Source organism: Engraulis encrasicolus, chromosome 14, assembly GCF_034702125.1.
Source record: "Engraulis encrasicolus isolate BLACKSEA-1 chromosome 14, IST_EnEncr_1.0, whole genome shotgun sequence".
NCBI classification, from domain to species: Eukaryota; Metazoa; Chordata; class Actinopteri; order Clupeiformes; family Engraulidae; genus Engraulis; species Engraulis encrasicolus.
In genome coordinates, this window is record NC_085870.1 from 11,086,200 (window position 1) to 11,101,199 (window position 15,000).

General features: G+C 47.9%; 1 protein-coding gene across 1 annotated transcript in view; it reads left to right on the forward strand.

The window, feature by feature from the left end:
* The window catches only part of ptprga (protein tyrosine phosphatase receptor type Ga), a 407,084-nt gene that overhangs the window by 274,314 nt on the left and 117,770 nt on the right, over window positions 1–15,000 (forward strand). The window contains exon 6 of the mRNA XM_063214914.1: window positions 12,273–12,339. Within this exon, the coding sequence (XP_063070984.1) occupies window positions 12,273–12,339 (67 nt within the window). The remainder of the gene's footprint in view (window positions 1–12,272; window positions 12,340–15,000) is intronic.

The window sequence follows — 15,000 nt, forward strand, 5'->3', positions numbered from 1 at the left end:
TCTCTCCCTCCTCCTCCTCGTCTTTCCAAATGTCGCTGTCTGTTCTTACTGTTCTTACTGCACGTCTTATTTACAGCTCACGGCCTCTTAATCCCTTAACCTCTCTCTCTCTCTCTCTCTCTCTCTCTCTCTCTCTCTCTCTCTCTCTCTCTCTCTCTCTCTCTCTCTCCTGTTTCCTCCTTTCCCCTTCCGTCTTGTCTCTTTACACTGAGCTGTCTCTTTTGGTCTGGCTCCTCATCCATTTTGCCTCCTCTGTCACATCTCACTTCAGTGGAAGCGACTGCACACCATACCCTGCATCCTTTTCTCGCTGTCTCTCTCTGTGTCTCTTTCTGTGTCTCTGTCTGTCTCTCTCTGTCTCTCTCTCTCTCTCTCTCTCTCTCTCTCTCTCTCTCTCTCTCTCTCTCTCTCCCTGTCTGTTCCTCTCTTTCTTTCTCTGGCCTCATTTATTTCTGTGTCTGTTCTGTTCTGAATAGAGTACTCCAGTTAACCCTGCAATCACAGTTTTTGGGAATTTACAGTTTGTACACTCATTTGAAAAACAACGGCGTATCAACACACATGGAGAGCTACGCACACGCACACGCACACACACACACACACACACACACACACACACACACACACACACACACACACACACACACACACACACACACACACACACACACACACACACACACACACACACACACACACACATACCCTCGTTTCAATCGTCTGAACCTGAAGCAGAAATTGTTTACCACATATGAAGAATCAGAATGCCATGTGGATTGCTTGAAGACTGAGCGATCGCTTGTTATGTCATATCCTTTCCCCCACACCATTCCACCCGACTCCACCTAGCCTCATCGTAGAGTGCGTTACAATATGCGACCTTGCCTCCTCCACTTGTGCTTGTCTCCTCGTACCAGGACGTAATATGTCATGATGACATCACTGACAACAGCATTATATTTCAATATCTTGCAAAAGCTCAATCGTAGAGTCTTTTTCTCATTTGCAATTGGGATGGTGAATGAAAAACAGTCCCTCAAAAGTTGCTAGGCTGACAGATGGGAAACTTTATTGTTTTCTCCACGGAGGATGGGCCAGGAGGCGGGAGGAGGAGACAAGCACAAGTGGAGGAGGCAAGGTCGCATATTTTAACACAGTCATGGTCGTGTGGCTCCCTCCCACTCTCCTCGCTCTGGTTTTTGTGTTCCCAGCCTCCCACTGGTTATGCTGGTTGCTGATGCTGGCCCCCACCCTCCTCACCCTGTTTTTGTGTGCTGGCCCCCCACCCTCCTCACCCTGTTTTTGTGTGCTCGGCTTGCTCTGTCATTTCATGCCTCTTGCAGCATCATTAGCATCGTCTGATTGTGCTAGCCCAGAGAGCGCCAGTTCAAAGCCTGCCATCTACATCTCCGCGCAGGAACAATTGGGGGCCTGCTGGAGATGTGGTGTGTGTGTGTGTGTGTGTGTGTGCGTGCGTGCGTGCGTGTGTGCGTGCGTGCGTGCGTGCGTGCGTGCGTGCGTGCGTGCGTGCGTGCGTGCGTGTGTGTGTGTGTGTGTGTGTGTGTGTACGTGTCATTCTCTGTGTATGTTTCTGTGTTGGTGTGGTTATGGTGGCAGGGGTTGTTTGCGTGCGTGCGTGCGTGCGTGCGTGCGTGCGTGCGTGCGTGCGTGCGTGCGTGCGTGCGTGCGTGCGTGCGTGTGTGTGTGTGTGTGTGTGTGTGTGTGTGTACGTGTCATTCTCTGTGTATGTTTCTGTGTTGGTGTGGTTATGGTGGCAGGGGTTGTTTGCATCTTTCTTGGATTTGATGGATGGCAGCGGATGTTTCTCTTTGTCTCACTGGCTCCACACACACTCACGCACGCACACGCACATGCGGGGGCACACACATACACACACACACACACACGCACACACATACACACACACACACATACACACACACACGCGCGCGCGCGCAGACACACACACACACACACACACACACACACACACACACACACACACACACACACACACACACACACACACACACACACACGCACACACAGACGCACACACACACACACACATACACACACACACACACACGCACACCATTTTTTTTCATTTGTTCCAGTGCTGTGTGGAAGGCTTCCCACTTCTAGCCTCGTCTTTATTTTGCCACATTTGCATGCTGTTCGGTATTTGTCAACAAACACACGGCACCTCCTTTTGTGTGTCTCGGGCCATGCTAAATCTATTTGGGGAAGCTCCAGCAGCGTGCAGCTCAGCGAGAGAGAGTTACCTGAACGCAGATGTGCTATGCTGTGGTGTGGTGTATTGTGTAAAGACCTAAGGTACGGTGTGCCGTGTGGTGTGGTGTGGTGTGTGCGGTGCAATGTTTTGTTGGGGTGTTCTGTGGTGTTTCGACTGCACAAAACGTTCTAGTGTCTAGTGACATGTCCCCTTTTACGAATTAGGTCTTACCAGAATGGCAATGACCAAGTCATAATGCATTACCTAGAGCCCTGTGCAATTGGCATAGTGCGGTAGTAAAGTTTTTTCAGTGACAATTAGGGTGGCCATCGGTCCGTTTTTACGACCTGTTCACGACGTCCGTGTGTCCCTCTCTTTGTCTTTCCTTTCCTCCTAGCCTTTTGCTTATGGCCTCGAGATGCGAGGCAACGTCATTGACGCAAACTAGACCTTGACAGTCGGTCGCGTTTCCGATATCTGTGGCCGCCATGTTACTCCAGATATAACCCTATTTCCTATTTTTTCCTGCACTGGTGGCAACGCATAGTGCAACTAAGTTTGTCCGCTAAATGCCTTTACAACGATACAAGGGTTCTAACAACTTTACAAACAGGACAAAGAAACGTCTTTCTGCACGGGCGCTGTCTGTATTTTGAGCTCGTGTTGTTGGTTATCCAGCGTCTGCATGAAAAAAAAGGTTGACAGAAGCGGTTTGCCTCCCTTAAAACACCGCTGATAAACAGACTTCTGACCAACTTTGAGTAAAGTAAATCAAATTAATTGTTGGCTATTAGGCCTACGAATGCATGACTACCCAAAATACATTTAAAAAAAAAAAAAATGAAATAGCCTAGGCCTACACAGACAACAACGGAAGGATTTGTCTATCGTAACCTGCCGTCTCTGATACAATATTAAGTTAGTGGTACTGATGACTCCTTTATCGGAGTGAGGTAATGAAATGCGAAAATCCTTCCCCCCAAAAATATTGTTTTACAAGTAAAACTGTTGTTGGCAGCTGAGTTAGTCTGAGGTAAGATGGCAGCGCTGTTCCCTGTGTTCTGCCTACAGTTTAGAATGCCGACTTCACTGTTTTCTCCACGGAGGCGGGGATTCGGCAAGTCGAAGCAATGGGTGCGCGCGAGGACGCTAGGTTAGAAAGTTAAGGGGCGGGGTTGTCCGGCCGAAGTCCGGACAGCTGGTCACCCTAGTGACAATGTTCTTGTGGTGGAACGGTATGTGTTAAGAGGCTACAGCGACATTTCACTGTCTCTGGTAATATGGACATTGCCCACCTCCCCTTAAAGGTGCATTGTGTGCAATGGTAGCCAGAGTAGGTATTGCAGCTATGCAGCTCATCTAAAGTGTGCTGCATATTGCCAAATTTGACCTTTTCATTAATATTTAGTAAGTGATAAACTAATATTTACCAGCATGTCCAAAGTACAGCTAAGGAATTCTATTTCTGGAAATTCAAAATAGCAGACATGGAGAAGATCCCCCTTTTCATATGTCATAATGAATACTTAGAATTTGATGGAGGTGGTATTATTCATACAAAGTAGTATTCACAAAAAAGTGAACTTTTGTGAATGGGGAGCATGAATTTGTTACACAGTGTACCTCTACTGTTTTACTGTTCTGTCAGTTGTCTGGCAACCCAACATGTAATCTAGCATATGGTGCATCTGTGAACCAGTTGGGACTAGCTTAGCTTGTCCCATCTAGTTCAATGATACATGCTAGTAGGAGTGTTAATATCAGGCTCAGGGAGTGGCTGGAAGAACAGAAGGATGGTTAAACTAAATTATTTAACTCAAGGGTAGGTGGGAGAAATGAACATATCTCCAAACAATTGTGTAATGTCACTCTAAGCACTGTGGCATGCTTCTGTGCAAAGACCTATGGTGCGGTGTGTGTTGTTGAAGCATGTGGCAAGTATTGGGCTGCGATGCGATATGGTGTTTGTGCAAAATACTCTGGTGTGGTACTACTGTGTTAGGCATTGTGGTGTTTTGTGTTACTGTGTGAAGACATATGGTGTACGGTTGTTGTGTGTTGCACAGTGCTGTAGTGCTGTGCCTGTTGGGATGTGTGGTGCAATGTTGTGCTGTGATGTGCTTTGATGCTTTGATGTGCAGCATGCTGTGGTGTGGTATATTGTGTTGTGTGGCTCATTTGTGTTGTGTTGGCATAATTTCGTGTCAGTGTGGTGTGTGTGGTTCTATGTTAAACACTGTGGTGTGTGTGTTGCGGTGTGTAATCCAGTGTCGTGCTGTTGTTTGGTGTGGCACTGTGCAAAGAATTGCTGACAATATGGAATTGAACGATACAATGTTTTGGTGTGGTGTGGTGTGGTGTTCTACTGTGCGAAACGGCCCAGTGTGTGGTTTTATGTTGTATGGTGTTGTGATGTGTAACAATATGTTGTGTTCTGCTGCGGTGGTGTGTGTGTGTGTGTGTGTGTGTGTGTGTGTGTGTGTGTGTGTGTGTGTGTGTGTGTGTGTGTGTGTGTGTGTGTGTGTGTGTGTGTGTGTGTGTGTGTGTATGTGCGTGTGTGTGTGTGTGTGTGCGTGCATGTGTACTGTGTTTGCGTGCATGTGTACTGTGTGTGTGTGTGTGTGCGTGCGTGGTGCCTGTGTGTGTGTGTGTGTGTGTGTGCGCGTGCACTTGTGCGTGTGTGTGTGTGTGTGTGTGTGTGTGTGTGCGTGCGTGCGTGCACGTGTGTGTGTGTGTGCGTGGTTCCTGTGTGTGTGTGTGTGTGTGTGTGTGCGTGCGTGCGTGCGTGCGTGTGCGTGCGTGCACGTGTGTGTGTGTGTGTGCGTATGTGCCGTGTAGCGTGGCACAGTGGTGTGTTCCGAGCGCTGTATGTGCCGTGCTGGGGTGTCAGGCCTGCTTTATAATGAATAGCAACAAGGCAGATGAGACTGGTGGCGCTCGAGGAGAAGAAAGCGAGAAGCGTAACGGGGCGAACGCTTTGTTGTCAGAGAGAGAGAGGGGGGTGATAGAGAGGAGAGAGAGAGAGAGAGAGGGAGGGAGGGAGACAGGGAGACAGGGGGGAGAGAGAGAGAGAGAGAGAGAGAGAGAGAGAGAGAGAGAGAGAGAGAGAGAGAGAGAGAGAGAGAGAGAAGAACAATGAAAGGTGGAAAGAGTGAGAATGATAGAGAGAGAGGGAGAGAGAGAGAAGGACGATGAAAGAGTGAGAGTGAGAATGAGAGAGAGAGAGAGAGAGAGAGAGAGAGAGAGAGAGAGAGAGAGAGAGAGAGAGAGAGACTCTCCGCCGATCTGGGGGAGCACCATGGAGAGGGAAGTGGCACAGCACATTTCCACGAGGGTGTTGATGCGAGCGAAGGGAAGAGCCGCTGAAGAGGAGAGGAGGCGGCACATCACATCAGCATGGAAAAGGCTCAGCCCTCCTTCCGCTCAGCCAAGGGAATTGGCCAGGCCCATGCACACACACACACACACACTTGTGTTGTTGCCTATACAATACAGATGTACACACACACACACACACACACACACACACACACACACACACACACACACACACACACACACACACACACACACACTTGTGCTGTTGCCTATACAATACAGTACACACAAGCGCGTACACACACACACACACACACACACACACACACACACACACACACACACACACACACACACACACACACACACACACACACACACACACACACACACACACACACAAAGTTGCTCATATGCACACACACACAAAGTTGCTCATATGCACACACACAGCAGGTGGATGCTCTTTCTCACACACACACACATGCGCACGCACGCACGCACGCACACACACACAGGCACAAGTTTTTGCCCATAAATACTGTGCACACACAATGGTACCAGTGCCTGAACCTTCACCACCTCCACCTCCACCCCCACCACCACCCCCACCACCACCACCACCACATCAGCAGTTGAGAGCCCCACGTGATTGTGCTTTAGGCTGGCTGGCTGTGCATGTGTGCTGGCCTGGCGGTGACGGGCTGGTGGCAGCGGACCACCTGCCTTATGGATGAGCTCTGCTCCGGGCCTGCACACCTCCACTAGGCCCCTGGAGAACCACCGCTGCTGCAGCTGCTTCACGCCTCCCAGAGGAGGCAACACCAGAGCACACATACACATGCATGTATTGCACACACGCACACATGCACAGCACACACACACACACACACACACACACACACACACACACACACACACACACACACACACACACACACACACACACACACACACAAGCATGTATGCACACATACATGCGCACGCGCACGCGTGGCTCGCACACAGACACACACACACACACACACAAATATTCCTTAGTACTACGACTATCAAACACTCGAAATGAATAATAAACAATAGAAAAAGCATGCTCATGTCACAAACGATTCATACATAGACTGTCATGCAAGTACATGTACATGGCACAAACACATACTGTACACTGTTCTGCTGCATACAGATCTGCATACAAATATACTGTACACACACACACACACACACACACACACACACACACACACACACACACACACACACACACACACACACACACACACACACACACACACACACACACACACACACACATTCACACACTCACACACACATCATACACACACACACCCATCACACACCCATCACTCACATCCCTGGAGAAATCTTTCCAAAGGCCTTCCCGTGGGCCTAAGAGGAAAGACACATGCCACATCCTCAAAGGAGGGCTATCATGAGAAGCCGCTCAGCACTATCATCCGAGGTCTTTCTCTCCCAAACAAAAAGCCTTTTAAAAAAGCACTTCACTTTCTGCACCTGCCAACTCACAAGTCTTCAACAGTGCTTTTTTAAAAGGCATTGTTTGGAGAGAAAGACCTGGGATGATAGTGCTGCATGTGGCTGTATGCCCTGGAGCACTGTGAGATCTACCCACGGCCCTCTTGAGCAAAAACAGATCAATGCCTCAAAAGACTTGGGGTGCTCTCACCGTGATGTAGGCTACTGCAATGCTTTTAATATCTGGTTGAAGTACGTGTATTCTGTTGTATTGTTTGAAGGTTTGTGTGTACGTGTGTGTGCGTGTGCGTGTGCGTGTGCGTGTGTGTGTGTGTGCGTACGCAGGTACGCGTGTGTCAGTCTCTGTGTCTATATGTGTCAACAGTATGTGTGTGAGCGTGTGTGTGTGTGCGCGCATCTGTGTGAGCATGTGTGTGAATATCTGTGTGTGTGTGTGTGTGTGTGTGTGTAAGCGTCTGTGTGAGCGTCTGTGTGAGCGTGTGTGTGAGCGTGTGTGTGTGTGTGTGTTTGTGTTTGTGTGTGTGTTTGTATGTGAGCGTGTGTGTGTGTGTGTATTTGTGCACACAGGAGCATAAGTTCTCATCCCCTGCATATGTGTAAGCATATGGCTCTTGTCTTTATTCAGGAAAGTGCTAGCGCATCACACTAATGTAATCTCACACACGCCGCTGTTGCCGGGGCTGTTGTTGTTTCCGTGGCTGCGAGTTGCTTGCCGCTCAGAGATTCTCTCTCTCTCTCTCTCTCTCTCTCTCTCTCTCTCTCTCTCTCTCTCTCTCTCTCTCTCTCTCTCTCTCTCTGTGTCTCTGTCTCTCTCTCTCTCTCTGTATCTCTCTCTCTCTGTCTCTGTCTCTCTCTCTCTCCCTCTCTCTCTCTCTCTGGCAGTCATTAAGACCCGTTGCTATTCCTAACAAATTGACTGCGACAAGTGTACAGACACGTCGCTTGCAAACAAAGATTTTATGGCCTGCCTCAATCCCCCGCAACACACCCAGCCCCACCACCACCACCACCACGACCACCACCACCACCACCACCACCAACACCCCCAGTCTGACTCTCACCACCACACACTCTTCCAGATCGAAATGGATTGTCGTTGTAACATCTATCATTGGGGTTTTATTAGCTTATTCACAGTCAAGCGATTGCAGTCTTAAACAAACTGCTTTAGAAGAGGGAGACAAACTCCCACCAGTGACGTGTGTGTGTGTGCGCGTGTGCGCGTGTGCTTGCGTGTGCGTGTGTGAGTGTTTGACCGACTTGTAGTCACCGTTACACATGTCCACGGTCTACCGGCTACAAATTCAGATCACGGTGAGAAACGACTGACAGTCCAATCAGTCTGACTCTTTGCATGGAGGTGCCCGCGCTACAGCGAAGCCGTCCGAGTGGACAAAGAGAGTAGTGGGGCTGGATGGCTGAGTGAAGCAGTGCCTCTCCAAAAGCACTGCGATCCGCACTCGTCAGTCATCGTGGTGTTGTTCTTTTTCGTACAAGTGTGTTCATAAGTAACCCTCGAACACCATCACATATTTCACAGGCATTGGAAATAATACCTCTCAGTTTAGTGTGGTTTTTTTTGCCCATCATCTTCACCATCATCCCCCGCTGCTCTCAGTCCTTTCCTCCACCCACCACCTCTCCTCCAATCAGCCTATTTCCATCTGAAGCATTCTTCAACGGTGTCATGTACATGGAATAAAAAAACCCCTCCCTGAGCCCGCGCTCGATGCACATTCACTAGTAGTAGTAGTAGTGTGTGGTCTTTTTCTTGTAGCTGTGCCATTTTTTATTAGCCACATAATTGGTCTCTTGTGCTATTTCTGTGCCGGTTGGGATGTTGCCGGAGGTCTGCAGGGCCTCAGGTGCTGGGGAGAAAAAGAAACAGTGCTGGTGTTTTGCGGTGGATAAGCACAGGTGCCTCAGCGCTGCAGCTTGAACTTTGACCCCCGAAAGACAACGCTCATTTGTCGCTGAGCGCTCTTAACCTGGATATCTCGTTTAAAAAAAAAAAAAAAAAAGACGCACCGCTGTCCTGCATTGCTGCATGGGAACTTAAATGGTGCTGCTGCCTTTTAGGAGATGAGATTCATGGATCTGGATCAGTCGTGCCTGAAGACGCCTAGTTTGCTACTGTTACTCACAATTAACATTGCACAAATCGATCTTCGCCCGTCTCCTTGGAGAAACATCAACTGAATACAAAAATAACATTTTTTTTTTATTTTTTTTAAACGAGATATCCAGGTTAAGAGCGCTCAGCGCCAAATGAGCGTTGTCTTTCGGGGGTCAAAGAGGCACCTGTGCTTATCCACCGCAAAACACCAGTAACGTTTCTTTTTCTCCCCAGCACCTGAGGCTGCTTTCATGAACCCAAACACTGAGAGGTCACGATGTTGACCTATTGACAAAGTTCAGCAAACACTCTACACGGAGCTCACAGAGAGCAACATTGATAGTAAGCATGTAATTCTCTTGGTCACCTGGTCTCATCTGGCTTAGCACCTCACATGCTCGCTGTGACACACCGGCCTGCTCCACATCAAATTCTAACAGTGTTAATATAACACTTAGAGAGTCAAAAGTAACACTTGACGTGTTAAGTCTTACTCTATACGTGTTGAATTAGCGCTGTAGTTACTGGCTCAAATCCAACCACTTGCTGCGTCGTCCTCAGCCCTGGGGTGGGCATGGTGTTCGGATCAATGCAGCCACCACAGGAAGGGAACCAGAGAAGCACAGGGATATTTCTTTGCTTTCAAATCCATATGCTCTCCTCTGTGGGAGCTACCCTGAGGCCGGGTCTGTCTCTTGCCCAGATGCCCAGAGGAAGCCAGTAGCATATCCGCTGCCTCTGTGTGGTCGTGGTGGGCAGGACCGCTGACAGCTGTCGCTGGGCCCAGGACAAAGTCATCTGAAAGGCCCCCCTACCCAATGCATACAATGTAATTGGGACCCAATTTTAGGCCCTGGGCCCAGGACAACGTACCCGTTTGTCCTTCCCTGTTGGCGGGCCTGGTGGTGGGTCCATGTTCATGGTGGTAGGTAGGTAGGTAGCTACAAGTTAAAAAAACGAGTTACGCATCAAGTGTAGCATTGAAGAACAGTCTTTTTTTTTAGCCTTGTTTGCTGTCAGGCAATGGCACTCGGATGCCACTCTGTCTTGAGAACCGCCGTGCTGTGTTTGATTGATCTTCGAAACTTAAATCTCTTCATGAGAAAATGAAAAGGTTGCACGGGGAGTGTGTGCACAGTTCAGCTTCTTTTTCATATGAGGACTGCTGCCGAAGCCCCCCCAACAAACAGAAAAAAAACAAACAACCAGAAAAAGAAGGTTCAGGCTAAAGATTTCCGATCGAAGGAAAGCATGTACACAGAAAACGCAACCGTGAAGGAATATATAATGCAACGAGGGTATGCTACACTACACTGTTTGAAATATCTGCCCGATTCCTAGAATTGGGGAACTGGATGGTGGTGATGTATGGGGTGTGGTGGGTGTCCATTGTTGCACGCAAGACCATTTTTTATACACAGGGCCACTGATGGCTTTGGCTGGGCACAGGACAAAACAATTTGAAAGGTGCCTCCACTCAATGCATACAATCAGTGATGAGCAGCCTGGATTCAGAAGTCTAAAATCAAGTGCCACATATACCAAAATACTTGGTTTTACATGTCCTATTCAACCATGTGAATGCTCCAATTACAGCGATCAAACCAGGTCATTTGGAATATGTGGCACTGGATTGTAGCTTCTGAGTCAAGATTGTGCACCACCGCATACAATGTTATGAGGACCCAATTCTCAACCTCCTCTCTCCCTGGGCCTGGGACAATTGACCCCTTCTCCCCCTATGTCCACGTCCATGCTTGTGTAGCTTGTACTCTACTGGGCTGGCATTGCATGCTGTAACAAGCTGGATCACTGTGTTTTGTTTACTCTCATCTCGTTGTCATGGCTGCAGTTGATGTTGTTCTCTCCATTTGACCTCCGTGTTCCACCTCTGTGTTCTGAGAGGCTCCAATTAAAAGGGGATTTTTTACTCTCTCTCTCAGCATTTCATTCTCCTCTTCTCTGCTCTGCTCTCCTCTCCTTTCCTTTCCTCTCCTCTCCTCTCCTCTCCTCTCCTCTCCTCTCCTCTCCTCTCCTCTCCTCTCCTCTCCTCTCCTCTCCTCTTCTCTCCTCTTTCCTCCTCTCTCCTCCTCTCTCCTCCTCTCTTCTCTTCTCTTCTCTCCTCTCCCCTCCTCTCCTCTTCTATCCTTCTCTACTCTCCCCTGCGCGCCGGCTTTTGCATGCCACAGAAAATGTGCGTCCTCAGTGAGTTTTGCTAAAATCAGGCGCTTACACAAGGAGCTGTGGCATATGCTGTACAGTACAAACCAGACACTATTACTCCAATTCTTGTATTGTGGTTTTGTCTTGTCGTGTGTGTGTGTGTGTGTGTGTGTGTGTGTGTGTGTGTGTGTGTGTGTGTGTGTGTGTGTGTGTGTGTGTGTGTGTGTGTGTGTGTGTGTGTGTGTGTGTGTGTGTGTGTGTGTGTGTGTGTGTGTGTGTGTGTGTGTGTGTGTGTGTGTGTGTGCGCGCGCGTGCGTGTGTGTCTGTGTGTCTGTGTGTGTGTGTGTGTGTGTGTTCACTCCAACAAACAGGAGTGGAGCTGGAGTGGATTTCAGTAGAGCTGTGAAAAATGTTGTTTCCCCTTGAAACTGCCTAAATCACTTCTTCTCAACTCCCTCTCTGTACCAGAACCACACGCTCTCTCTCTCTCTCTCTCTCTCTCTCTCTCTCTCTCTCTCTCTCTCTCTCTCTCTCTCTCTCTCTCTCTCTCTCTCTCTCTCTCTCTCTCTCTCTCTATCTATCTATCTCTATCTCTCCCAGTCTATATGAACATATGGGGAGGGAGGGGGGGTCGTTCTGTTTTTGGGCAGTGGCTGTACTGTGCTAATGTACAGTATGATGGCTGAATGGTGTTAATAAAGGCTTTCTAAAGGTCTCTCTCTCTCTCTCTCTCTCTCTCTCTCTCTCTCTCTCTCTCTCTCTCTCTCTCTCTCTCTCTCTCTCTCTCACTAATACCTTATTTAATGTCAAACTCACCAATATATCTCTCTTTTGTTTTTCTCTCTCTCTCCCGTTACCTTTCTCCAACTCTCCCTCCCTCCCTCCTTCCCCTCCTTGCCTCTGCCCTCTTCTCCACATCTATAGGTGGGTCTGAAGGATAATCCGGCAGTGGACCCCATCATCCATGGCCTGAGAGGCGTGGTGCATCACGGTGAGTGTGTCATGATTCCAACTCCTGCCACCACACCACATGATATAGACCACCTGTGATGGAGTGGCCATCACCAAAGGTTTAATGATAGACAGGGCAACTTTCTGAGCAATGTTGCCGCCGGACAACGACAAGATTGGCTCCTAATTTCCTGATGGATCAGCAGCAGACGCCTTTCTTTGATCATTCCAGATTCTCTCGATCAGAGTGCTCTTGTGATAAACGGTCCAAACTACATTAGATAGCTAGTGCCGTTGCCCAGAAACTGCTGCTCTAAAAGTTGCCATGTGTATCATCACCTGAAGAGGAGAGGATGAGTTCTGAATTTTCTTCCCACGTGGCCTGATTATCATCGACCTGACCAAGAGCGTAACAATGAACATTTCCCAAACGGCATGGTTGTTCCATCTCTCTTGGTTTGCTACTGGTTGTTTGCTTCTCGACAAATTGGGAGGAGTTCCTGATTTTTCCGGGGCCCAGAAACAATATTTGTATAGCTCTTGGCATGACTAGAGGCAACGCTTAATGTGTTACGTCACTAGGAGGGTCTAGTTTCAACGCCTGATAGTATACTGGTTTTACTACTTATTAATATTAACACCTTCAGATCCAGTGCAGCAGTTGAGAAATCAGAATGCAGGGTTTAATGGTGTGAGCTGTGGAGAGGAGAGCAACAGGCCCTGAAAGCCTTTCCCCAGGCCTCCTTTTTAAGTGAAAGCCCATTGGGAAACTCTAACTCCCATTGTCATTGTGACACAGCACTCCACAGCACACAAGTGAACACTGCACACAACGAAATTGCATTTATGCCTCACCCGTGCAAGGGGGCAGCCCTCAGTGGCGCCCCATGGGGAGCAGTGCGGTGGGACGGTACCATGCTCAGGGTACCTCAGTCATGGAGGAGGATGGGGGAGAGCACTGGTTGATTACTCCCCCCACCAACCTGGCAGGTCGGGAGTCGAACCGGCAACCTCTGGGATGCAAGTCTGACGCCCTAACCGCTCACCCATGACTGCCCACTCTCTGAGGGGTACACAGTTACTGGTGCAGACAAAGAAGAGTCATTGCCAAAGAGAGTACCTAAGTGTAAGTGTCGTAATATGTGATGTTTTCAACCAATATGTGATGTTTCACACAGACTACTAGAGTCTTATAAAATAGTAGAGGTTAAAAGACAGTTTGAATCAGACATTCACACATTCACACATATATTGTGGCCAGAAGACAAAGACTGCTTTTATTTGCCCCCTCACAGTTATTTTAACATAGAGATTGGGATACAAATAATAACTTTAAAAAGCTATGTATGAATTTAGGGACAATATACATATTCCTTAATAAGGCATTGCCATCACTAAAGGTAACGATACACAGGGCAACATATTGAAAAATGTTGCTAGGTAACAACATTATTTGGTTTGATGCATTGTTTTCTGGTTGATTAAAAACATTGTTTGCTGCTCATACAGGTTTTCTTGATGTGGCGTTAAGGTGATAAACAATACACACAAACAACACAAACAACAATACAAACAACATTTGGATTGCTTTGTTGGCCTGAAACATTGCTTAAAAAATGCTTCCCTGTTTATCATCCTCTTAAGAGTAGAGGATGCTCTCTGAGTGCCGTCCCAACCAGCATGCTCTTCTGGCATGGCAGTTAAAGGGCACATTTGCCTTTGGAGAAGTGGCTTTGATGACTGGTTGGTTGAATTCTCTCCCCCTTAGCTACCAAACCAATATTAAGCAACATGCATGGGTCAAGTCATGGGTACTACAGTGTATATGATATCCTCTACAATATGCTTATGAAATGCATTCAAATCAAGTGTACATATGTACATATTCAGTAATGTTGATAAAGTGATGCAATTCATACTGTATGTAAAACCACTACCTAATAATTGAATAGTGTGTGGCAGTCGTGTTTTTTTGGATGCAGGTTTTGGCAAATCACAAAATTTGCTGTATATCCAAAAGCACAGGCAGGCGATTTCACTGTCATACACCACATTGTTGCTGTCACTCACACTTGCCGTAAAGTGGAGAAATATTGTGCCGAATTTGTTTCAGAAATACCCCTATTTTCGAGCCTGAATGCATTCTCTTACCTGCTCGTTATCAGGTGCAAACTAAGCTGCGTGTGAGAGAAGAGAGAGCGCTTTTCTGTCACGGGAGGCTTGTGGCGGTGGAAATTGTCACTTTGATGTGCTAGTGTCATCTGTCTGGGATCTGTACCTCCTGTTGAGATCCCTGATTGACTCGTCATGCGTCTGGATGGGAAAATAACCTTTTATTACTACTTCTGTGTGTGCGTGTGCGCGTGCGTGCGTGTGTGTGCGCGTGCGTGTGTGTGTGCGTATGTGTGTGTGTGTGCGTATATGTGTGTGTGTGCGTATATGTGTGTGCGTGCGTATATATGTGTGTGTGCGCGTATATGTGTGTGTGCGCGCACGTGTGTGTGCGTGTGCGCATGTATGTGTGTGTGTGTCTGTAGGGTGAAGGGGTTTGATGGAGGTTGACATTTTCCAGATACTTCCGAACCCTTTTGTTTGCCATATATGGGATAAATGTATATTTAGCCATTTTCTGTATTTAACAAAAGCCTTATCCGCTGCCATATTTATCTTCTAGAAAATTCTACTCAGTTGCATTGTTTGT